This window comes from Oryctolagus cuniculus, chromosome 16 (genome assembly GCF_051225735.1).
Source record: "Oryctolagus cuniculus isolate XC-2025 breed Fujian yellow rabbit chromosome 16, ASM5122573v1, whole genome shotgun sequence".
In the NCBI taxonomy this organism is placed as follows: Eukaryota; Metazoa; Chordata; class Mammalia; order Lagomorpha; family Leporidae; genus Oryctolagus; species Oryctolagus cuniculus.
The window spans coordinates 910559-933774 of record NC_142882.1 but is presented as its reverse complement, the minus strand read 5'-3'; the positions used below and the strand labels follow the sequence as shown (position 1 = coordinate 933774).

The following is a 23216-nucleotide window of genomic DNA, read 5'->3' as shown; positions in this document are numbered from 1 at the left end:
CGTGCTGCAGTCGGGCCTGCCGCCGCGTCGGCCGCCCCCGGGGCCCATTCCGACTCATCTCCGTGGACCCTCGTTGCTGGCCCCAGAGTGAGCGCTCTGCTGGTGGTGGGCTGCCACCTGCACTCACTGCAGGAGATTCTTCATTCATTGACAGGCAGGAGGCATAGGAATCTCTCATGCACTGGTTCTCCCTCCCAAATGGGACCCACGTGTGCACCCGTGGGGAGCTGGGACCCAGGCTGCACCCCTCCCCGTGGCCGACCCGGGCTCCTGCGGGATCAGGCGGGCGCACCCGCGCCATCTAGCGGCCACAAGCGGCCTCGCCCGCTCCGGCCGCCCTGTTTCCTACCTGCTCCAGGCGCCGCCCCCGGACCCGCAGCCCAGACGGAAGAAGGCCCTCTCTAGGCTGGGGGGGCTGTCCCCCTCTCCCCGCCCCACTCGGCCGGGGGTTTCAGGGCCCTGGGTAGGGGCGGAGCCGAGGACACAGGGTCTCCCCGGGGAGGTCCCCGGCGTTTGCAACTGGAGGGTCCTGTCTTGGAAACCGCGCTCTGAAGCCCTGAGCCGGGAGCGTCTTGCGGGTCTCCCACGCGGGCGCAGGGCCAGGCGCTTGGGCCATCTGCTGCACTCTCTCCCGAGCCAGAGCAGAAGCTGGATGGGAAGTGGAGCAGCCGGGACTCGAACCGGCGCCCACTGTGCCTAGCTCTGGCCCCATTTTTTAAAATAAACTTTATTTGAAAGATAGAGAAAGAAAGACAGACAGAGAGAACCCCCATTCTGGATTCCACTCCAGAAATGCCAGGCTGGGTCAATCAGGGACCTGAGACCCTGAGCCACCTGCCCGGGGCCCTCCGAGGGCTGGCAGCCCCCTACACCTCTGCCATTACCCTGCGCCCCCGCGCTTCCTTCCCTGTGGGGTCTGGAGCCGGCTTCCCATTCGGGCTCCCCTGGGAGGGGCTGCTGCTGTGTCAAAGCAGGGGCCACAGCCCCCCCAGCCCCGGCTTCCTGTCTCTTCCCAGAGACAGGGACGGGCTCTTAGCCCCAGGGGGACAGCAGGTCCCTGCCCCAGGCGTCAGCAGCCCCCACACGCAGCTTCCTCTGCTCCAGGACCAGCGTCAAGTTCATCGTCAAGGTCAGGGTCAGAGCCGCGTTCAGGGGCTCCTTGCCCCCGCCCTCACGGCCCCCTGTGTCTGCCGAGCCGCTGTCTCTGCGTCCACCCTGCCGCCCGCTCCCTGATCCTGGCTCCGACTGCTCCAGGTGGACTCGTGTCCACTACCCCGGGGCTGCATATCCGGGTCATTTATATTTGGTGTGTGTTTATCCGAGAGGCAGAGAGACGGAAACAGACAGAGGCCTCCCTGGCTCCCTCCCCAGATGCCTGCGAGGGCCGGGGCTGGGCCGAGACGCTGGGGGTAAACCCCCGGCTCCCCTTGGCCCTGCCCGCTTCCTGGGAGGAGGCCGCCGTGGGGGCCAGAGAGGGCAGTCCGCAGACGCTGCGCCCTGGGACGCGGGGTCTGCACTGCTGGACCCCAGCCCCGCATGCGCCGGGTGCTGGCTGCTCACCCCGCGCACACTTCCTGTGCACAGCAAAACCAGAGACAGAACAAACTGTCCCCGAGGGACAGGGCCAGGCCTTGGGGCTTCCCGAGGCCCAGGGACCCAGGAGGGAGACCTGTCCTGGGCTTGCCCACAGCCCCAGCACCCTGGGTGCCCCTCCAGCTGGGAAGAATCCGAGCAGCCCTTGGCCTAGAGGTGAGGTCAGCGCATCCCAGGTCCCAGAGCCCGGTTCCAGCTCCGGCCCGCCCCTGGACCCGCCCCACCCCAGATCCGCCCCGCCCCTGGACACGCCCCATCCCAAGCCCCGCCCCGTCCCGCCCCTGGACCCGCCCTGCCCCTGAGACCCGCCCCGCCCCACGCCCCTGGACCGCCCCGCCCCGCCCCTGGACCCGCTCCGATGCTGGCACAGCGCCTGGGAGGCACCAGGAGGGCCCGTGCCACCGCGGGTTCCAGGCTCCTGGCTTCCATCTGGGGACCAAGCCAAAGTCAGGGCTCTCTCCCTCCCTCCCTTCTCTCTCTCCCTGTCTCTCCCGCATTCCCTCTCTCTCTCTACCTCCCTCCCCTCTCCCTCCCCTTCCTCTCTCTCCCTCCCTCTCCCTCTCTCTCTCCCTCCCTCTCTCTCTCCCCTCCCCCTCTCTCCCCCTCCCCCCTCTCTCCCCCCACCTCCCCCTCTCCCTCTCTCTCTCTCCCTCCCTTCTCCCTCTCCCTCCCTCTCTCTCTCTCCCCCTTCGAACTCTCCCTCTCCCCACTCTGTCTCTCTCTGTCCCCCACCCTCTCCCTCCCACCCTCCCTCTCCCTCCCTCCCTCTCCCTCCCTCTCTTTCTCTCTCTGCCTCCCTCTCTCTCTCTCCCCCTCTTTCTCTCTCCCTCTCTCCCCCTCCCTCCCTCCCTCCCTCTCCCCCTCCCTCCCTCTCTCCCCCCTCTCCCCCTTCCCCCTCCCTCTCTCTCTCTCCCTCTCTCTCTCTCCCTCCCTCTCTCTCTCCCTCTCTCCCCCTCTCTCTCCCTCTTTTTACCCTCTCTCTGTCTCTCCCTCCCTCTCTCTCCCTCCCTCTCCCCTCTCTCCCCCTCCCCTCCCCCTTCCTCTCTCCCCCTTCCCCCTCCCTCTCCCTCTCTCTCTCTCCTTCCCTCTCTCCCCCTTCCCCCTCTCTCTTCCTCCCTCTCTCTCTCTCCCTCCCTCCCTCCCTCTCCCTCCCTCCCTCTCCCTCCTCTCCCCCCTCCCCCTCCCCCTCTGTAGCTGATCTTCTCTCCAGGGTCTGCCCCCTGGGCGTCTCCTTAGTCAGGGCAGGGTCTGGCCCTGTGTTGGGGGGCAGGAGATGGGAGTGGGGCCCTCAGGAGGGGTCTGGTGGGCCAGTGCCCCAGGCACTGCAGCATGGGAAGGCCCTGAGGCAGGGAGCAAGCTAACCAGAGAGAGGGGAGGGGCTAGTCACAGCCGACCCCCGCAGGGGCGTGGAAGGAAAGACGCGCTGGGGGCCCCTCAAGCACTTTCCACAAGGCCACCCCTTAAGCTGTCTCCCTGGGTGCCTGCCCCTCCCCAGTCAGATGAGGCTGGAGGAAGGCGCTGGGAGAGGCCCTTCCTGCATGGCGTAGGCGCAGTCATGAGGCAGCGCAAAGTCTTCTGGGCGGTTCTGACCTTCGGCCTGGGGGGGGCTGACCACACCAGAGGCCAGAGGGGCTGACCCACCCAGGAGACCAGGGGGAGCTGAGAACACCCGGGAGACCGGGGCTGGGGACTGACACCGGGAGATGGGGGGACCAACACCAGGAGACCAGAGGGGCAGCCAGGAGACCAGAGGGAGCTGAACACCAGGAGACCAGAGGGGCTGACCACGGGAGACCAGGGCCTGGGGGGCTGACCTGGGGGAGACCACGGGGGGGGGCTGACCACCCAGGAGACCGGAGTGGGGGCTGACCTGCCGGGGCCAGGGGCCTGGGGGACAGCTCTTTCCGGGAGACCAGAGGGGAGCTGACGCTCTTACCAGGAGACAGGGGGGCCTCATCTCAGGGGGCCTGGAGGGCGTCGGCTGGCCTGGGGCAGGCTCGGGAGTGGGGGTCTCACGAAGCCCCCTCCCATGCCACCTCGCCTGTGCGGCGGGCTTTCCAGGTGCTCTGGGCTCCCCTCTAGGACCGGGGAGGTGGGGGGTGGGGGCGGGGAAGGGTGCAGGCGCTGGCCGGAGGCACGAAGCAAGGAACGCGTTTCAGTGGGAAAGCATCCAGGATTAAGAACGCGGCCGGCCAGATCCATCCCTGCCTGCCTTGGCCACGCCCTCCTAGGGCCCCGGTCCCAATAAAACTTTATTTACAAAAATGTCTTGCGGACATTTTCCTGCGAGCCCCAGCATGCTTTGCTCCCCCAGCCTGCTCCTCACGGGCCCACCACGTCCTGCACCCAGAATCAGCACCGCACGGCCCCGGCCCCGCCCCCACGGCAGACGGCCCCGCCCCCAGGGCCCCGCCCCTGCGCATGCGCCTCTGCGGCGCCGGGCGCCCTCGGCCCCCCGCGTGCGCCGCGCGTCACTTCCGGGGCGCGGCGGGAGCGAGGCTCACTTCCGCTCGCTGAGGAGCGGCGGCGGCGGCGCGGACTCGGGCGCAGAGGGACCGACGGACGGACGGACGGGCGGGCGGCCGGGAGCCATGGAGCGCGGCCCCGGGGCCGGGGGGCGCGGGCCGGGGCGGTGAGTGCGGGCAGGGGCGGGCGCGGGGCGGCCTCCGGGTGGCCGCGGCCGTTTGGGGAGCTGGGCCGGGCCGCGAGGCCCAGGCGGCCGGGGCGATGGGCCCCGAGACCACCCCCCACCTGCCTGGCCCCCGGCCGCGCGGGCCGCGGCGTGCGGGGAGCCCCCCGCCCCGAGGGGACGCGGCCGCGGCGGGCGGGCAGTGTCCGGTCCGAGCCGCCGGGCGCCCTGCCTCGTACACAGCCCGGCTCCGCCCCTTGTCAGGTGCACTGCCTCCTTCCGGGACCCCCGCCCCCATCAGGCGTCCCGCCGCCCCTCTGCTCCGTGTCCCAGCCCCGCCCCGGGGGTCCACCCCGCGCGCGGCTGCCCCAAGACGGGGCCGGGGTCCCCGACCCCCACCGCGCACTCCCCGGGACCCCTGCGCGCGCTGCCTCCCGGGCCGGGTCCTCGCTCGTCCCTCTGTCCCTCGGCTGTCACCTGACCGCTCCACGTGTCCCTGTCCCCAGGCAGGTGTCCTGCCCGGCCCATGGCCGTGGCCCCTGCAGTGCTAGCCTGGTTCCGCGCCTGCGGGCAGCCCGTGCCCGGGGGTGGGGGCCAGGCTGTGTGCCCGCTGCTGCCTGGTGTGGGCCGGGGACCCCGGGGGTCCTCTGCCTCTTGCTTGCCCACCCCCGCAGCGCTGGCAGGGGAGCCCGGGCCGGTGCCTGCCGGTCCTGGCGTGGGGGGCGGGGTCTCGGGAGCAGAGGGGCCGTGAGCGGGCCGGCCAGGGGGAGGCCTGGCGGCTGTGGCCTGGCAGTGGGGGGAGGCCGTGGGGCGCCTGCAGAGGTGTCCGGCCCGGGGAGGGGTGCTGTGAGAGTGTCAGGCGGCCCCTGGTGGGTGGAGGGAGGTGTGGGGGTGACTGTCCCCGCTTGGTTAGCGCGGCCTTGTCCACCTGCGGCCTTGTCCACCCTGGCGTGTCCCCTGATTGTCCAGGCTCGCCTGCCCTGTGGGCTCTCAGCCAGAGGGTGCTCCCCTGTCTGAGGCCTTTTTTTTTTTTTTTTTGGTCAAGCATAGTGAGAGAGAGAGAGAGACAGAGAGAGAGGTCTTCCTTCCGTTGGTTCACCCTCCAATGGCTGCCGCGGCCGGCGCACCGCGCTGACCCGAAGGCAGGAGCCAGGTACTTCTCCTGGTCTCCCATGGGGTGCAGGGCCCAAGCACTTGGGCCATCCTCCCCTGCACTCCCGGGCCACAGCAGAGGCTGCCTGGAAGAGGGGCAACCGGGACAGAATCCGGCGCCCCACCGGGACTAGAACCCGGTGTGCCGGCGCCGCAGGGGGAGGGTTAGCCCAGTGAGCCGCGGCGCCGGCCTAGGGGCTGACTTTCTGACACTGCTTCGCCAGGCCAGGTTGTTGGGCGCCCCCACTCCGTGCCAGGGCTGGGTGGGCTCCCTTGGAGACCCAGGCACACGGCTGCTTGGCGGGGGCTGCACCCTGCCTCCCATCCCTGGGTCTGCGGGTGCAGCTCTGTGCCCCCCCATCTCGCCTCTCAGGGCCCCCGGGAGCTGTGGCTCAGGTGGGCGTGCCCAGGTGCGCGGCGTCTCCCACGGCAGCGCCACGCGTGGTGGTAGCCGCCCCGGCAGCTTGGTGCTGCGGGTGTGAGGCCGGCTCCACGGCGTCCTAGACCAGGCCCCTCCCGTCTCCAGCCCCCCTCCCCCTCCCCCTCCCCTCCCCCTCCCCCTTCCCTCCCCTCCCCTCCCCTCCCCGGCCAGGGGTGGTGGCCTCTGTCGACCGCACCCTGCCCGCCCCACCTCCCACCTCCCACCTCGGGAGAGCCTTTGTTTGCTGCTGGCCCGCGCCTGGCTGCTGTCTGCAGTCGCCCGCCCCGAGGGGCTGGCCCTGGGCGCACCCGCGCGGAGGCCCTGGGGGCTGCGGTCTCCGGCTGTGGCCCCCAGGACGGTCTCCGTGTCCCCACAGGGCTTCCCGCTGCACGGCATGGAGACCTGCAGCTGCGCGGCGCCCGGGCGCTCGGCTGGGACCTCGCCGGGGCTGGGCTGCGGCCTCCTAAGGGGCTCTGGTCTGGGGGGCGCCCTCCTCCCCGCCCGCGTCTCCCTCGCCCGCCATGAACGGCCTGTCGGTGAGCGAACTCTGCTGCCTCTTCTGCTGCCCGCCCTGCCCCGGCCGCATCGCCGCCAAGCTCGCCTTCCTGCCCCCCGAGGCCACCTACTCCCTGGTGCCCGAGCCCGAGCCCGGCCCGGCCGGGGCGTCCTCGCTGGGCCCCCTGCGCGCCTCTGCCGGCGCCCCCAGGCGCTGGAAGCTGCACCTGACGGAGCGCGCTGACTTCCAGTACGGCCAGCGCGAGCTGGACACCGTGGAGGTGTTCCTGACCAAGAGCGCGCGCGGCAGCCGCATCGCCTGCATGTACGTGCGCTGCGTGCCGGGCGCCAGGTGAGGAGCCCGGCGCGCCCACGGGGTGCTCGGTGGGGCCGGCGGCGGCGGCAGGGACCCCGGGCTCAGGCCGCGCGTGGCGGGCAGAGTCGGCTCCGGTGGGGCTGCCTGGCCGCCTGCTGGGGGGGGGGGGTTCCCAGGGTTTTGAGTCCAAAGGGCAAGTGTTTCCCTCGGCCGGCCCCGGGCTGGTCCCTGCCCCGTGTGGTGGGGCGGGCTGGCTGCAGGAGGTGGTGGCCCCGGGTGACCTGGGAGGGGTGGCCTTCCTGGGCCTGCTGGGGGCAGGAGGGAGGGGCAGCCGTCCTCACGCCGTGGTGCCTGGGGGGGGAGCGGGTGGGGGTGCCGCCCTGGGGCTGCCGTGCCCCCCCCCAGGGCGTGGGGCCCAGGGGCGCCTGCTGTGGCTGCGGCTTAGCCTGGAGACCCCCAGAGAGACCGAGGGTGTTCTGAGATGGAAGCCCGGGCCACTGCTGGCCGACCCTGCCCTGGGGGAGGGGCCAGTCCTGTGCAGCCTGGGAGACCTGGAGCGTCCGGGGCCAGTCCCGTGCCCCCGCCCGCGCCCTCCCCCAGGAGGCAGAGACGAGGCTGAGCGTCCCCTGACCCGCGCCCCCGACCTGCACCCCTGACCCGCGCCCTCCCCCGGGAGGCAGGACGGGCTGAGCGCCCCCGACCTGCACCCCCGGCCCTGCACCCCTGACCCGCCCCCGGCCCGCCCCTGACCCGCGCCCGGCCCGCCCCCTGACCCGCCCCGGCCCGCCCCTGACCCGCCCCGCCCGCCCGCCAGGTACACGGTGCTCTTCTCGCACGGCAACGCGGTGGAACCTGGGCCAGATGAGTAGCTTCTACCTGGGCCTGGGCACGCGCATCGGCTGCAACGTCTTCTCCTACGACTACTCCGGCTACGGCGCGAGCTCGGGCCGGCCCTCGGAGAAGAACCTCTACGCCGACGTGGACGCCGCCTGGCAGGCCTTGCGCGCCAGGTGCGGTGCCCGCCGGCGTGGCTCAGCCCCGTGGTCCACGGAGGGACGCAGGAGGGGGGCGCAGGCCGGGGCTCGTCCAGGGCCTGGGGACTCTGCCGGGCAGTTCTGGTGCCCGGCACGGCCTTGGTGGCCAGGGCGGTCCGTGGGAGGCGCCTGCGCCAGCCTGGACTCCGGATGGCTAGCCGGGGGTGCACTGGGTGGACGCGCTCGCCCGGGCCCCTCGCCGGAGCGTGTGGACAGCCGGCCTGGCCCTGCCTGGTCTGACGGGGACCAGGTGCAGCGTGGGAATCGGCACCCCGGGGGGACCTGGGGTGCCGGGCTGGGAGCCGGGTCCCCGACGTGGCCTGGCGCTGGCACCTGTCCTGGGCTCCCAGCAGCCTCGGTGCCTCTGGCCTGGTGCCCTGAGGGTGTGGCCGTGAGCTGCCCGTGTTCAGGTGGTGTCCGGGGTCCGCTGGGCTGGGTGAACAGGGCCAGGCTGGCACTCGTGGAGGGAGACCGGCGACCTCCGGTGGCTCCTGAGGCTGGGGATGCCGGCCGGCCAGCAGCAGAGCGGGGAGCCGGCCGTGCCGTGCGTGGGGGGTTGTCTGGGTTCCTTGTGCACCGGGCTGGGCATCCTTAGGGTCAGGGTCAGGGCTGGAGGGAGGAGAGCCAAGGAGTCCTGTGTGGACCATGGCCAGCAGCCCCCAAGCAGGCGGGAACCTGAATCGGGCCAAGGACGCGGGGCGGGGCGGGGCGTGGCGTGGCGTGGCGTGGCGTGGCGTGGCCAGGCCCAGGGACCCGGCGCGGCCCACAGGAGTGGGCGGGGCCCACAGCTGTCTCTGCTGGGGCGGGGGAGGTGCAGGGGAGGGCGCAGTCGGCTGTAACCCTCCGCGCGGGCCGAGAGGCCAGGACCCACCTTGCCCCGCAGCCACCTCACCCGGTTCCTTGTGGGGGGGGGGGCAGTGGGTCCCAGGGTCGCAGGGGCCGCAGCCGGGACTCCCGCACACGCGGGATGCGGGCTCCACCCGCCTGACCTTGTTAACTGTGCCGGGGGGGGGGGGGGGGGGGGCTGCAGGGGCCGCGCCCGGGCCACGGGTGACCCTGCCTCTGCCGCCAGGTACGGCATCAGCCCCGACAGCATCATCCTGTACGGGCAGAGCATCGGCACGGTGCCCACCGTGGACCTGGCCTCGCGCTACGAGTGCGCCGCCGTGGTGCTGCACTCGCCGCTGACCTCCGGCATGCGCGTGGCCTTCCCCGACACCAAGAAGACCTACTGCTTCGACGCGTTCCCCAAGTGAGCGGGGCGGGGGAGGGGCGGGGGAGGGGCCTCGGGGCGGGCGGGGCTTCGGGGGAGGGCGGGGCCCGGGGAGGGATCTGGCGGGGAGGGGCGGGGCCCGGGGGGCCGCCCCGCCTGACCTGCCCGCCCCGCCCCGCCCCGCCCGCCCCCAGCATCGAGAAGGTGTCCAAGATCACGTCTCCCGTGCTCATCATCCACGGCACGGAGGACGAGGTGATCGACTTCTCGCACGGGCTGGCGCTGTACGAGCGCTGCCCCAAGGCCGTGGAGCCGCTGTGGGTGGAGGGCGCGGGGCACAACGACATCGAGCTGTACAGCCAGTACCTGGAGCGCCTGCGCCACTTCATCTCGCAGGAGCTGGCCAGCCAGCGCTCCTAGCGGTGCGCGCCGCGCCGGACCTCAGCAATAAGGGGCAGCGGACTCGCCCCGCCGCGGCCCGGGCTGCATGTGGACCCGGGGCCCGGCCCCAGGCGGTGCGCGGTGGCCTGAACCCGCCCCGGCCCAGGGGCCACGGACAGTGTGCAGGCGAGGGAGCCGCGCGCTCTCTCCTCAGGAGGCAAAAGGAGAAACGTGAAGACTAATTAAAGAGTTAAAATTTTAGGGCTCCTGTCCTGCTCGCGTCCCAGTGCGCGCCCCTGGGGCTCTGACCTCGTGGACCCGGCGTAGACCCGGCCGCGGCCCGGGGAGACCAGTGCGCACCTCCCGTTCTCCGGAGCGCGCCGGGGTCTGGTCTGCAGCCCCGGGGGTGGTGGGGAGGGGGTGGCCTTGGAGCCCACGGCCCCGGTCTGCGGCCCAGGGAAGTTGGCGGTGCCACCCTGGCTGTGAGGTCCAGAGAAGAGCAGTGGGTGGCCCCGGGACCCGAGTCCCCGGGCTCCTGCGCACCCCGGAGCTGTGTCCTCCCGTCGGGATGCCTTGTGGACAAGAGGTCCAGCCCCGTCTCGCAGCTCCCGCAGCCTTCCCGACGACGGTTAGGTCTTGGGGACCGGGGCTCCATCGTCCATCCTGGGGCTGGCAGCGGCTGGGCCAGGCCGCTAGTACCAGGCCGCTCGGGGTGGGCGGCCCCTTAAGGGAGGGCGGTGCTTCGGCCTCGTGGCGGGGGAGGGCGGCGGGGGGCGTGGCCGCCGCGATCGCCCGCCCCGTCGTCGCGCGCGAGGGGCGGGGCTGCCGGGCGGAAGCGGAAGCGGCGTCTCCGCGCGGAAGTGGAGGCTGCGGCGGCGGCTCGGGCGGTGAGTGGGGCGCCGCGGGGCCGGCTGCGGGCGCGTGTGCTCCGAGCTGCAGGGCTCGGCTCCCGAGCGGGAGGAGCGGAGAGCGGCCTGCGGGCCGGCGCGTCCCGGCGTCTGCGCCCTGGAAGCGGCGGCCCCTGCGCTGCCCAGAGCGAGGGGCGTGGCCTCGGAGCCGCGAGGGCCACAGACGAGTCGGCGTTCAGAGAGTCTTAGGAGGCCGGCGCCGCGGCTCACCAGGCTAATCCTCCGCCCTGCGGCGCCGGCACCCCGGGTTCCAGTCCCGGTCGGGGCGCCGGGTTCTGTCCCGGTTGCCCCTCTTCCAGGCCAGCCCTCTGCTGTGGCCAGGGAGCGCAGTGGAGGATGGCCCAGGTGCTGGGCCCTGCACCCCCTGGGAGACCAGGAGGAGCACCTGGCTCCTAGAAATCTTAAGACGTTTTTAGTTAAATACTTATTTGAAAGGCAGAGAGAGGGGTCTTCCATCGGCTGGGTCACTCCCCAACTGGCCGCAGTGGCCGGAGCTGAGCTGATCCGGAGCCAGGAGCTTCCTCCGGGTCTCCCACGCGGGTGCAGGGCCCAGCACCTGGGCCGTCCTCCACTGCTTTCCCAGGCCACAGCAGGGAGCTGGACCGGAAGTGGAGCAGCCGGACTCGAACCCGCGCCCTCGGGGGGATGCAGGCAGTGCGGGTGGCGGCTCTACCCCCTGCGCCCCAGCTTTTTCTATTATTATTGTGAGAGCTTCCATCCGCAGCTTCATCCCCCAGATGGTGCGGGGCAGGGCTAGGCCACAGCCAGGAGCCAGGAGCTCTGTGCAGGGACCCAGCCCCCCGCGCCCGCCCCTTCCGGGATAGGTGAGCAGGAAGCTGGGTCAGGAGCCGAGCAGGGGTGGGTAGAGCTGCGCCTGGGAAGGCAGTGGACGACGGCCGAGCGCTGGCCCCTGCACCCGCGTGGGAGACCCGGATGCGGCTCCCGGCTCCTGGCTCGGATCGGCCCAGCCCGGCCGTTGCAGCTGTTTGGGGAGTGACCCAGCGGGTGGAAGACCTGTCTCTCTCTCTCTCAAATAAATAAAATAAATTTAGAAAAAGCAGCGGGCGCGGCTCCCCCGAGAGGCGGCTTCACCCGTCACCTGGCCGCGCCCCCTCCCAGCCCGCCCTGCTCTCCGGGCCCTGGGGGTTTGGACAGTGGGCAGGGGGCCCAGGGGCCTGTCCAGGACACACGAGGTCACTCTGGCCGCAGCCCGCGGCCCCCGAGCAGACGCTCTGTACCCGAGCGCCCCCAGCCAGCTGACCTCGCGGCCCCGAGGACTGGGCGCGGCTGGGGGTGCAGCTGCCTCCTGTGGGCCCCAGGCTGGGGCTCCCGGGTCCCCTTGCCTGGGGGTGGGCTGGCCCTCCCAGAGTTCCCTGGGACGGCGATCCTGCCCTCCCCGCCCACGGGGGCGGTGCCACCTCTGCACCTGCGCCCCTCGCACCCCTCCCGGGCGGGCGCTGACCGTGGGGGCCGCTGAGGGAGAGCCAGGCCGGGTGGGCTCCAGGGACCCCAGAATCAGAGGAAGGGAGGGGGAGGGGCATCGTCCAGCTGCTGGGTCTCCCACGTGGACGGCAGGGCCATGCACTGGGGCCGGCACCTGCTGCCGTCCCAGCCTGAGCGGGGAGCTGGTCTCACGGGCGGCCACCGCGCCCACCGCCGGAGCGGAGAGGCCTCCAGCCGGGCCCCGGGAGCCCCGCAGGTGCAGGTCCCTGGGCCCCAGGCCCGGCTGCTGGCCGGGGTCTGGGTGGGCAGGCGGTCACGTGGTCGTGTGGAGGCGGGGCCGGCCGGCCGGGCTGAGTCCCAGGGCCAGGTCTGACCACATCCTGCCCTGGGGCGCCCAGCAGGGGCAGCGGGGACCCCAGAGGCGCCCCTGCAGGACGCCACGTGTGCTCCTCCTCTCCTGGCCCTCTGCCCCCACCCCTGCGCTCAGCGCTCCTCGCCCTGCACCGCAGTGAGTGGTGGAAATAAACCAAAGTAGGTTACGGGGCCGGCGGCTCTGCGGGCAGCGGGGACAGGTGCCGGCGCGTGCCCCCCACGCCCCAGGCGCTGGTCGGCCGCCTCTGTGGGCCCCGGGCCTGGGGGTGCAGCCCGGTGAGAGCCCACTCCTGCTGGGGGCAGTGGGCAGCAGCCCCACCTTCTGACCCCGTAACCAGCCCGTCTCTGCAGCGCCGCCCTCCTCCTCCTCCTGGGGGCTCCGCAGGGTGGCGTTGCGGGGGGCACCACGGTGCCAGCTGCCGGTGTGCCCGGCGTCTGATTAAACGGCCTCCCGCTCACCTCCGGTGTCGGCTTGTCTTGTGTGTTTTTTTTTAATCTCGACATAAGGGGAGACAGCGGTTGCCAAGCTTGGCGGCGGGGGGGGGGGGGGGGGTCTGGTCGCAAGGCCGACGGGGAGGCGGGCCCGCCTCGGGGGACCCACACCTCGCCCTGCGCCGTGTCCTCTCCCGCCCCGGTCACCGCACGGCTCCCGAGGCCCCTGCCTGTCTCGGCACTGACCTTGTCTGACCTCGGGGGCTGGCCCGGTGTCTGTCTTGTCTCATGGTCGGACTGCCACCTTGTCTCATGGTCGGACTGCCACCGCAGGTCTGGGGAGAGACCCCCGCGGCTTCTCCATTGTGTCCCCCAGTTGGCTACGGCCTGTCCCGAAGGGAGCCGCTGGTCCAGTCTACACTGGGGGGCGGGGCGGGGCACAGGCGAGAAGGCTCCATCCGCTCGCTCCCCCCTCAGACGCCAGCAGTGGCCGTGGCTGAAGCAGGAGCCGGAGCGCTCTCCGGGGTCTCCCACGTGGGGGCAGAGGCCGAGCACGGGCCGTCCCGCACTGGTCCCCAGCGTCTCCGCCAGGCAGGCCGGGAATGGGGGGTGGGGTGGGGCGGGGAGGGGGCTCCGATCCGGGATGCCGACACGGCCTCTCCGCAGACGCCGAGCGCACCCTGCGCTCCCGCACGCCTCTGCTTCCGACCCTGGCGAGGGTGTGCGGTGGCTGCACCTCTGTCCTCACCGGCCCGGGAGACGGGGCCCGGCACCACCTGGCTCTCGTGTGTCCCCCAGGAGCCCCTGCCTTTGGGCCGCCCCCGGGCCCCCGCCCCTGTGCCGTGAGCACGGGAGAGGCACTTGCTCCTCTCCCAGCCCCGATCCCGCCTTCTTGAGATTGACTGATTTATCTGAAAGGCAGAGAGAGGAGAGACAGAGAGGCCTTCCACCCAGTGTCTCACTCCCCGGATGGTTGCTACGGCCAGGGCTGGGCCAGGCAGAAGCCAGGAGCTCCCTCCAGGACTCCCACGTGGGTGCAGGGGCCCAGGCCCCTGGGCCGTCTTCCCAGGCACATGAGCAGGGAGCCGGATCGCAGGTGGCACAGCCGGGACTTGAACCGGCGCCCACACGGGATGTCCTCATCTGTGAGACGGTGCCACCAGGGTGAGGCGAGGCCGGCCCTGCGTCAGCGCCACGTGCTGGGCGGCGGCCTGCTGTCCCGAGGTGGGGGGGGTGCACAGAACCATCGTGGGCTGGTACCCGAGGACTGGCCACCACGGGCCTGGGACCCCGGGACCCACCAAGCAGGACTCTGCTGGGAGGCACCTGTCCATGGCCGCCCTGACCCCATCTGGCCTCCCCTTCCGCCGAGGGAAGGGGCAGCTCTGTCCTGCACCCTAGGCCCCAGGCAGAGCTTGTGCACAACTCCCCCCCCCCCCCGAGACTGAACCCCCTCCCAGGGCAGGCCCACGGACCTCAGTGGAGGGGTGCCTGGGTAGGGGCTCCGGGAGGGGCCGCCAGGCACACCCCGACCACAGCCCCCCAGGCCCCTGACCGAGGGCGGGACGGTTTGCCGGGCCCGCGATGGTTCACCCGCGCACACAGGAGGCCCAGCAGCCATGGTCCTGCGGATGGGCTCTGCTGGGCCTGGCCAAGGGGCACGTGCGTCCCAGTGGCCCCGTCGCAGCTTCCCGAGGGCCAGGCCTCCTAAGGGAGGCCAGCGGGCATGGCCAGGTGTGCCAGTGGCCAGACAGAGGGCAGCTGGCGGGGGTGGCAGGCGGGCGGGGCGGAGGGGGCGCCCCAGGATGGGACCAGGGCCAGGGCCGCTGTCCACACCCAGTCGGGGCAGCTCCGCCCCCTGGAGGCCGCGCCGGCCACTGCACGGCCTTCCTGACCGGCGGGAGCCGGGGAGGGCGGGAGCGTGGTCGCCCGCTTCCTCGCTCACAGCCCGGGCCTAGACTCTGGGTGACCGCGGCCGTCTGCGACCCCTGAAGTCCTCCCCAAAGCTCAACAGCACGCGCTGGGCGTCCTGGGGGGCGCTGGCCCGCGCCCCGAGCGAGGGTCCTGGCTCGGGACCAGAGTCCCATCAGGGCGCCCAAGCTTTGCCTCGCCGCCCGGAGCCCGGCCCCGCGCCGCGGGCCTCCCGGCGCCCCCCACCCGGCGAACCCCGGCCGCCCCACCCCCGTGGGACAAGCACGAGCCACTCCAGAGCCGGGCGCAAAAACAGGAACCAGCAATGGCGCGGCCGAGCGGGCGGGCGGGAGGGTCGGGCCCCCACCCCGCCGGGTCCCGCCGCGGGGCAGCCGGTGCCGCGCGGGGTTTCGGGCGTGGCGGCGGGTGCGGGGCCGAAGCGGGGCCCCAGGCCGGGGAAAAGGTGGGGGGGAGGGTCGCGCACGTGGCCTGGGGGCGGGGCCGGCCGCTTCCGCACCCCCCACTCCGGCCACGTGGGGATCGCAGCCCTCCTCCCATGGCGAGCGGGGGCGCGCCCGGGGCCAAGGTGGAAGCGTCCGGGCTGGGGGCGGGCTCCCGCCGGCCGCGCGCTCCGGCGCGGGGTGGGCGCGCCCGCGGGGAGGCTGGGGCCGGGGCGGGGCGATCCGGGCGGGCGGAGGAGAGGGGGGCGCGCCGGCAGCGCGCTCCTCCCGCGTGGGGCGGGGGCCGCCGGAGAAACGAGTGAGCGCGCGCGCGCGCGCGTGGGGACCCCGCGCTCTCCGGCGCCGGGGTGGGCGCGCCCGGGCCGGGCTCCCCCGCCGGCCCCGCCCCCGCCGGCCGCGCGCGGCCCGCGGGCTGGTGGTGGAGGGCGCGCCGCGCGGGGGGCGTGGCCGCGGCGCCCCGAGGGGGCGTCCTCCGGGCGGGGCGGGCCGCGGCCGCCCCCGCGGGCTCCGGTGCGTCAGGGCGCGTCAGGCGGGGCGGGGCGGGCCGAGCGCGGGCGGCGGCGGCGGCGGCGCGCGCCGGGCCTCCTCCTCCTCCGCCTCCGCCTCCCGCACTCGAGCAGCCGCCGCCGGCCGGACGGGCGCCGCTGCCTCCTCCTGCGCCCGGCATGTCGGCGGCCGTGGCGTGCGTGGACTACTTCGCGGCCGACGTGCTCATGGCCATCTCCTCGGGCGCCGTGGTGCACCGCGGGCGGCCCGGCCCCGAGGGCGCGGGCCCCGCCGCCGGCCTGGAGGTGCGCGCCGCGCGCCGCGAGGCCGCCCCGCCCGGGGCCCCGGCGCCCCCGCCGCCGGCCCCCGGCGCCCCGGCCGCCGCGCCCCACCTGCTGGCCGCCAGCATCCTGGCCGACCTGCGCGGCGGGCCCGGGGCCGCCCCGGGGGGCGCCTCTCCCGCCTCCTCCTCCTCGGCCGCCTCGTCCCCGGGCTCCGGCCGCGCCCCCGGCGCCGCGCCCGCCGCCGCCAAGAGCCACCGCTGCCCCTTCCCGGGCTGCGCCAAAGCCTACTACAAGTCCTCGCACCTGAAGTCGCACCTGAGGACGCACACAGGTGAGCCGCGCCGGGGCCCTCGGTCGCCCCCTCCCCCGTCGGGACCCCGAAACTGCGTGGCGCGTGGGGGGCGGGGAGGGGGCGCGCCCGGGCCGCCGCCGCCGCCGCCGCCGCCGCGCCGGCCGGGAGGGCGGGGCCCCGGTGGGTGGGGCGCGCCGGGGGGCGTGGCGGCCACGCGGTCGGGCGGCCGGCGGAGGGCGGCCGCGGCGGCCGGGGTCGGGGCAGCCGGCCGGACCGCGCAGCCCCCCGGGGAGCCTGGCCTGGCTTCTTTCTCGTTCCCTTTCGCCCTGCGCCCTGGGCGGTGGGCGCCGCGGTCGGAGCATCCGGCCTCAGTTTCCTTATCCGAGGAGGGGGAGACGGCGCGGGGTCTCCCGGGAGGGCGCTGGCGCCGGGCCAGGGTGGGGGTGCCCCGCACGCCGTCTCTCCCTTCTTCTGTGCTCGACCGGGGTGGGAGGCGGGGCTGGGAGCCGCGCGCCTCGGGAGGGAGAGGGCCTTGGAGAGGGGCTCCTGGGAGGGGACCAGACCCCTCCGCTCTGCCCCCGTGCTGCCCCCCCCCGCACACCCACTCACCTGTCGCGGGGTCCAGGCGGTGGCCCGGCTGGAGGGGCCAGCGGTCAGGCGGCACTGGGCCCCTGGCAGGCTTCCCCGGGGGTCGCGGGGACGCTAAGAATCCCGCGCTGGGAGTTGTTGGGTACCCCCCCCCACCTCGGGACTGGGCCCTGGGCAGGTGGGCATCGGAGGCCGTGGGCGAGGGCGTGGGGGTAGGGGGTGCGCGCCCCTGTCTGTGTAGACTCTACAGTGGGGGTGGGAGGGGGTGGTGGGGGCGGCACTGGGAGAGGGCTTTGTCCCGGGCTGCGGGGGGGGGGGGCAGGCGGGATGGGGTCTCTGGTTCATGCCAGGAGCCCCTGTCACTCTCTCTGGGGGGGCATCCTGAGTGTGGGAGGCAGGGGTCTGCACTTCTGGGGGTGACGTTTGGGGTTCCCCGCGGAGGGCCCCCGGGCCCTGGCTGGTTGGGGGTGAGCCTGGGCTGAGGGCAGGCAGGCCCGGGGGTTCCCAGGGTGGAGGTCGTGAGCTGGCCCCAGCCTGCTTGCCCAGCCTTGTCTCTGCCTGGCTTGGGTGGAGGGAGAGGCCAGTCATCCTCCCACGGGTGGACGAGAAACCGAGGCGTGGGGGTCCTGTCCCCGAGCCCCCCTCCCAGCAACAGCCTCAGGACCACCTGTGGTGCTGTGTGATGCCAGGGTCCCCTGGACGCCCCTGGGGTCACTGAGCGGGTCCGGGGAGCAGGCCGCTTTTGGTGGAAGGGGTTGGGGGCTCCCGGCTCCCCCACCCTGCACCTGAGACCCCCGGGACCAGCATGCTGGCGTCCACGGTGTGCGAAAGATCTGGTGAGGAGCCGTCATGAGGCACCGGCTGGCTGCAGAGCCGCCCTGGGCGGGGGGCCTTGACCTGGGAGAGGGTCCTGCCCCTGCCCCCCCTTCCTGGGGACCTGCCCCCTCTTCTGCGGGATCCCCGGCCGGCAGCCTGGGGCTGTGCGCGAGGGCCTGGCTGACGGGAGGAAACGTGGCGCCCCCGTGGCCCTGGAAGGGGCAGGAGAGGCAGGAGCAGCGCAGGGTAGCAGCCCCCCTGCACCTGGCCCGCAGCCCCCAGCCCTGCCAGAGAGCTGCGTGGAGCCGGGAAGGACTTTGGAAGCTATGGGAGATGTTGACGCCGTTGCCATGGATACGGAGCAGGGCGCGGGGGCGGAGAGAGGCTGCCAGCCACCAGCTCCTGCACCCCCGGGGCTGGCGGGCGGCTCTCCCAGCCCCCCTGAGCCGAGCCCCCGGTGGGGGGGGTCTCTGGTCCCCACTCCTCACCGCCTGGGGCTGTCCTGCGCTCCACACGGTGCCCCTGGCCCCCACCCCCTCCGTGTCCGGAGCAGCCCCCAGGTGGGACAAGCAGCCAGGCCCCCAGCGTCACCCCCGGCTGTAGCCCACCATTTATGTTGAAGCCCTGTGTGCCGAGGCCTGAGTAGGTGAGCACCTACTGTGTGCCAGGCGCTGATGAGAGGAGAGGGCTTCCTGGGGGCGGAGGCTCCCGGGCTGGGGGTGGGGGGCCCTGGGGCGCAAGGTGAGGGCTGCACTAATCCTGGGAGTGGAGGCTGGGGAGGCAGGCCCGGCTCCGACCAAGGCGAAAATCCGGTTACAGAGGAGGGATTAGGGTGGGGGAGGGGCGCGGATGGTTCCGTGACCCCCAGGCTCCTGGGGAGGGAGGGGCAGTGGTGGTCGTGAACCTGTGTCCCGGAAGAGGACGGGAAACTGGGCCCCACCCTGCTGGTCTCCTAGATCCGCCCCCCCCCATGCTGGAGGTACAGACAGGGTGGGCCGTCTGCGGGGGTGCAGGGGGCAGCCTCACCCCCCAGGGGCACAGCACTCCCACTAGGGAGGGCTGGGTGAGGACAGCAGCTGGCACGGCTACAGGTGCCCCAGCTGGTGGGGTGGGGAGGGTCCCCAGCCCTGCAGGGGGTGATAACCACCCGCGCCTGCCCAGACTCCCTGATAAAGGTTTGCCCAGATGGGCTGGGAGTGGGCCGTGATACCAGCAGGAGGGGCTGCCCAGGCCTGGCTGGGGCTGTTTGCAGCATGCACGTTAGGGGGTGGGGGGCCAGAGGCACCCAGAGCCCCCACTGGAGGGGACGGTTCGGGTGGGGAGGCATTCAGGGTGCCCCAGAGGGAGGGATCGTGGGGCCTGGGTGGGGCGGGGTAGCTGAGGTCTGTCCCTGTGCTGGGAGCCGCGGTGTCTGTCCCGAGGCCTGTAGCCGCTGCTGCTTTGCGGAAGCATACATTAAGCGCCAGCTGCATGCTGAGACCCAGTCGGGGACAAAGTGTGTGACCTCGGCACAAGGACGGAAGAAGGGGTTAGGGAGTGGGGGCCCTGCAGAGCCTGGGGAGGCCGCTCAGGGCAGCGGGCAGCCACGGCAACAGGTGGACAGGGTGGGCCTTCTAGAAGCAGGTGGGGGTTGGCTGGGCAGTGGACCGCACCAGCGTAGGTGCCGGCGGGGTCCGGAGTGGGAGCTGGGGGTAGCCGCCTGGTGGCCCCTCGGGGCTGCAGGGAGGGACTGAGACAGTCCCGGATACTTTGCCAGCCGCTGGGCGGGACAGCGGTGGCCGGAAAGGGGGCTCCTGCAGGAGGAGCGACCCACCGTGCAGCCAGGGAGCCGGGGGTGGGCTGGGTGTGGAGGTGGCCCGGCCACAGGACCCCCCACTCAGGCTCCCCTGCGGGTTGTGTGCCACCTGCCCTGCCTCTGCCCCTCTACCCACCCTGCGCTGGGGAAGGGGCGCCTGCCCTAGAGGCTCCGCCCCCTTGGAGCCCGCCGCGCCCCTGCAGCCCGGAAAGCCTGCCTGGCCCCCGTGAAGACTGAGCAAGCCGGATGAGGCCGGGCCTCGCCGCCTCGCCAGGGGCCGGGGCTGCCCCGGCCGTCCCGAGCTCACCCGGGCCCAGCCTGAGTCAGAGGGTCAAGTCCAGCCTGGCCCCGCCCACAGTGCCCTTCCTCCGTGGTCCCCACCCACCGCATCCTCCGGCGCTCCAGCCCGGTAGCCTGCAGCTGCACGCGGGACCCGGCTGGCTCTGAACTCGCCCCCCGCCCCCGCGAGCGATCGTGAGCCCGGGTGGCCGAGCCTGGCATTCTGCAGGCGGTCGCCTTGCGGGGGGAGGGGAGGGGACGGGAAGCTGCGCACCCCCCCCCCCCCGCGCGCCGCCCCGTGCCGCCACCCACGTGCGCACGTGCGCGCCCCAGCCAGTGAGCGTGGGGCGGGGGCTGGCAGGCGCCCAGGCTGGGGAGGCGACCCTGGCCCGGGCCCCTGCCCCTGGCGGGAGCGGGACCACGTGAGCGGGGCCGGCTGGGGCTGCGGATGTCCCCGCCGCCGCGGAGCTACGTGCGGCAGCTGTGTTCCCAGCGGCTGCTCGCGCCCTGCCCGGGCGGGCGCTGGCACCGCGCGCGCCTCCGGCCTCGGTTGCAACCTGCTCCTCGTTGCAAAGTGGAACTGGGGGAGGGGGAGAGGCAGGGAGCAGCCCCGCCGGCCTGAAAGGGGAAGCAGCCGCGGGGTGCCCCTCTCCCCCTCTGCCTCCACCCGCCTGCGCCCTGCAAGATGGCGACAGCTCCGCCTGCCCCCCTAGGCGCTCGTCGCTCCTCCACCCGGGGTCTGCTCCAAAGCCAACAGCACGGCTTCCCCGGAGACCCAGGCCCCTGGGGCTGCCCGAACTCGGAGCTCGGGTCGGAGTGGCGCTCCCTCCGGGGTCTGGCTCCGGGCCTGAGACAGCCCAGGGGGGTGGCACCACCTAGGTCCCAGCCTCCTGGGGCCTGGGGCTCCTGCAGGTGTGTGGGGGTGTCGGGGCGTGGCAGGGAGGAAGGGGGGAGGGGGCGGCAGGTCCATCTCAGCCTCCCTCCGCCCTCTGCTGCGCCGGCTCTGAGGTTACCCCGGGCGTTCTGAGGACCCCCTGGTGTGGGACCCAGCCGGGGACCACCCTCCTGGCCATCCGCACAGCTCTGGGGACCTGGTCCTGCTGTCTCCCTGCTTCCCACCTCGGACCCCAGCCGGCCCTGGCGTATGCGTGGATTACCCCGCCCACGTGTCCAAGCCTATCCATCCACCCCCCCCATAAAAACTGGGTTTGGGGCTGCGAGTTTTCCCCTGGGAGTTGCGCGTGGTCAGAGAGGGCCAGAGCTGGCCTCAAGGGCCGAGCTGCCCCTCGGAGACCCCTGTCGCTGGGCAGGCACTGACCACGCTGTTGTCACGCGCACCAGGCCCAAGGCCCCCAGACAGGGGAGAGAGACCACGGGGCCAGGGCAGGATGGGCGAGGCCCAGCCTGGGCGGTGGGAGGGGTTTGTAGAGGAAGTCGCCCCGCCCCCGTCCGGCACTCGCTGTCCCACGGGGAGGGGCGTGGCCAGCTGGCTGCTCCGTGGGGCCCCGCCCCTTCCCGGAGGCTCCGCCCCCTCCGCCGTCCCGCCTGAACTGCACCGGCTCTCCGAGCCGCCATTCCGGCCTTCGCTTCCCCGGCCCCGGCTTGGCGCGCGGGTTGGGGAGTGTTTGGGGGGGACCTCGGACGACCCACAGGTGGGGCGCGGGGGGTGTCGGAGGGGACCCTTCCTCATCCCCCCTCCTGGGCGGGGCAGGCCTGGGGGAACCCAGCCGTTGCGTCCCAGGGTCCCGGCGCCATGGGAAGGGCTGCCCAGGGGTGCGCGCTGGGGCACGGGGGCGGGGTCCCCGCGCGTTTTAAATTCACTCCCTTCGGTCTCGGGGGAGGGAGGCAGGCGACCGGTCCTCTGCAGCCGCTGACCACCCCCGTCCTCTGCCCCCGTCCAGGTGAACGCCCTTTTGCCTGCGACTGGCCAGGGTGCGACAAGAAGTTCGCGCGCTCGGACGAGCTGGCCCGCCACCACCGGACGCACACGGGCGAGAAGCGCTTCCCTTGCCCGCTGTGCGCCAAGCGCTTCACCCGCAGTGACCACCTGACCAAGCACGCCCGGCGCCACCCCGGCTTCCGCCCGGAGCTGCTCCGGCGCCCCGGCGCCCGCAGCACCTCGCCCAGCGACTCCCTGGCCGGCAGCCCCGCCCCCAGCCCGGCGCCCAGCCCGGCCCCCGCCGGCCTGTAGGGCCCCCGGTCCCGCCAGCCCAGCCGGGTGCGAGTGTGGCCCCCCGCTGGGTCTCCCCATGGACCACCAGCATCATGGACGCGCCTGTGTCCGGGGCCCACGGCCAGGCGGGGACCCTGTACTTGCCCCCTGCCCACCTTGAGCAAGCAAGGGGGGGGGGCGTGAGACTGGACCTGGGCCAGCCTGGCCCACAGAGGTGACCACAGCTGAGTCTGTAAATAGTCACAACCGCTAACTTCCCATCCCGGCGACACGGACCCCAGGGGGGGCAGCCAGCAGCCCCTCCCCCGCCCTCCCCAGGGTGGGGGGCCTGGGAGCCGCGCCCAGTGCCTGGACTCCTTCCCCGGGGCCCCTGCCTGTCCCCACCCCACCCCACTGAAAGCCATTGGAGACGTTCAGGGAAATCGGGGTGCAGCCCGGCTGCCCCCCGACTTGGGTACTCAATCTCAGGTGTCCGTAGGTCCTGCCCACAGGAGGGGCCGCCCAGCACCCTGGGCCTCGGGGCGGGGCAGGGCAGGGCAGAAGTCGGGGTCCTCCTGCTCCTGAGGCTGGGGGCGGGGGCGGGCGAGCCGAGGGGAAAACGGGTTCATCCAAAGAGCCGGGGGGCGGCCAACTCTGGGTGGGGGAGGGGCGGGTGCCCGGCCTCCCCGCTCCCACCGGGGTGGGGGGGTCCCCGGCTTTGGCCTTCAGCATTGTGCGACAATCAGTGTCCGGCGGGAGCCTGGCAGCCCTGGGCAGGGGCGCGCTCCGCCCCAGCGCTGGCCCCTGCGCTCCTGGAAGGGGTGGCCGCTGGCCTGGTGGGAGAGCTCGGTTTTTTTGGACGGGGTAGAATATTTTTTCAGGCACCGATCCCGGGGCCCGCGGTGGGTGGGCCCTCAACCTCAGGGGCTGTGTGTGTGTGTGGGGAGGGGTCTCTGATCCCAGCTGGGGAGGCTTGGATTTCTGGATGGATGGAGGACCTTGCGGTGGGAGGGGCCCCGGGTCCCCTGCCCCAGGGCCCACCCCCGTGCTCCCCCCCCACTGGTCCGGAACCTCCGTGTGTCCCGACTGGAGGGTGCTGGTGTGTCCGGGGCCCCCGCCCAGCCTGCAGTGCCCACTGGGGGCCGCGTGGGCCCCGCGTGGGCCCGAGCCCTCCTGTCTCCGGCAGCAGGAGTGATATGCCTTAGTCCGTGGGGGTGGGTGTGGGCGGCTCCCAGCCCTGGCGGTGCCCAGGGCCGGGCTGTGCTGTCCACGGGCCTGGAGGCGCGTGCGCCCCCCAGCGCCCGAACCTGGTTGCAGCCATTTAGCGGTGGGGTGGGCGGGGAGGGGCCCCAGGGACTGGCGCTTTCTGTGGATGGCCCCTCCTACCCGCCTGCCCCCTTGTATTTAATTAAACAAGCCCTTTTTTAACCCTGTCTCCAGTGTGTCTGTGTGGTCCTCTTTCCGCCGTTGGAGCTCCCCAGCCTCGCGGCCCCTCCCACCCGGGTGACCCCAAAGCCGTCAGCCTCCCGGGGAAACTGAGGCAGCACGCTCGTGAGTCCAGGGGTCTCGACCAGGCCTGGGCGGCCCGGACGCCCCCCGGCCCTGAGGCCCGGGGCGGGAGCAGGGGCGTGCCTGCAGCTGCACGCGCGCCGTGTCGCTTGGGCCGGGCGCAGCTGCGCCCCCGGCCTCGTTAGCGGTTACCCGGCAACCGAGGCGCAGCCACGCGGCGCCCGGGGGCGTCGTGCGCCCGCCTGGGCCCTTGC

The 23216-nt window shown here is 73.3% G+C and overlaps 2 protein-coding genes across 3 annotated transcripts; both read left to right on the top strand.

The window, feature by feature from the left end:
• Nucleotides 1-4081: 4081 nt before the first annotated feature.
• On the top strand, nt 4082-9495 carry ABHD17A (abhydrolase domain containing 17A, depalmitoylase). The gene is given in 6 exon segments (XM_070058530.2): nt 4082-4225; nt 6172-6642; nt 7421-7457; nt 7459-7616; nt 8713-8892; nt 9048-9495. Coding segments are annotated over 5 exon segments (927 nt in total). The 5' UTR covers nt 4082-4225; nt 6172-6316; the 3' UTR covers nt 9274-9495.
• A 5644-nt stretch (nt 9496-15139) lies between these two features.
• On the top strand, nt 15140-22888 carry KLF16 (KLF transcription factor 16). 2 transcript variants are annotated; one of them, XM_070058532.2, is made up of 2 exons: nt 15140-15862; nt 21203-22888. In XM_070058532.2, exons 1-2 carry the CDS (start codon nt 15427-15429, stop codon nt 21490-21492), a joined length of 726 nt encoding a protein of 241 aa, XP_069914633.1. In that variant the 5' UTR covers nt 15140-15426; the 3' UTR covers nt 21493-22888. The 2 variants fall into 2 exon arrangements, 1 of the variants encoding a protein (XP_069914633.1); XR_016222475.1 differs by lacking the exon at nt 15140-15862 and adding an exon at nt 20825-20953 and having other exon boundaries at nt 21203-21340.
• The last annotated feature ends 328 nt before the right edge of the window (nt 22889-23216 follow it).

Coding starts and splice junctions, on each gene's coding strand:
- KLF16 (XM_070058532.2), top strand. CDS start 15,427: ATGTCGGCGGCCGTGGCGTGCGTGGACTACTTCGCGGCCGACGTGCTC. Junction 15,863..21,202: donor GCACCTGAGGACGCACACAG/GTGAGCCGCGCC, acceptor GCCCCCGTCCAG/GTGAACGCCCTTTTGCCTGC.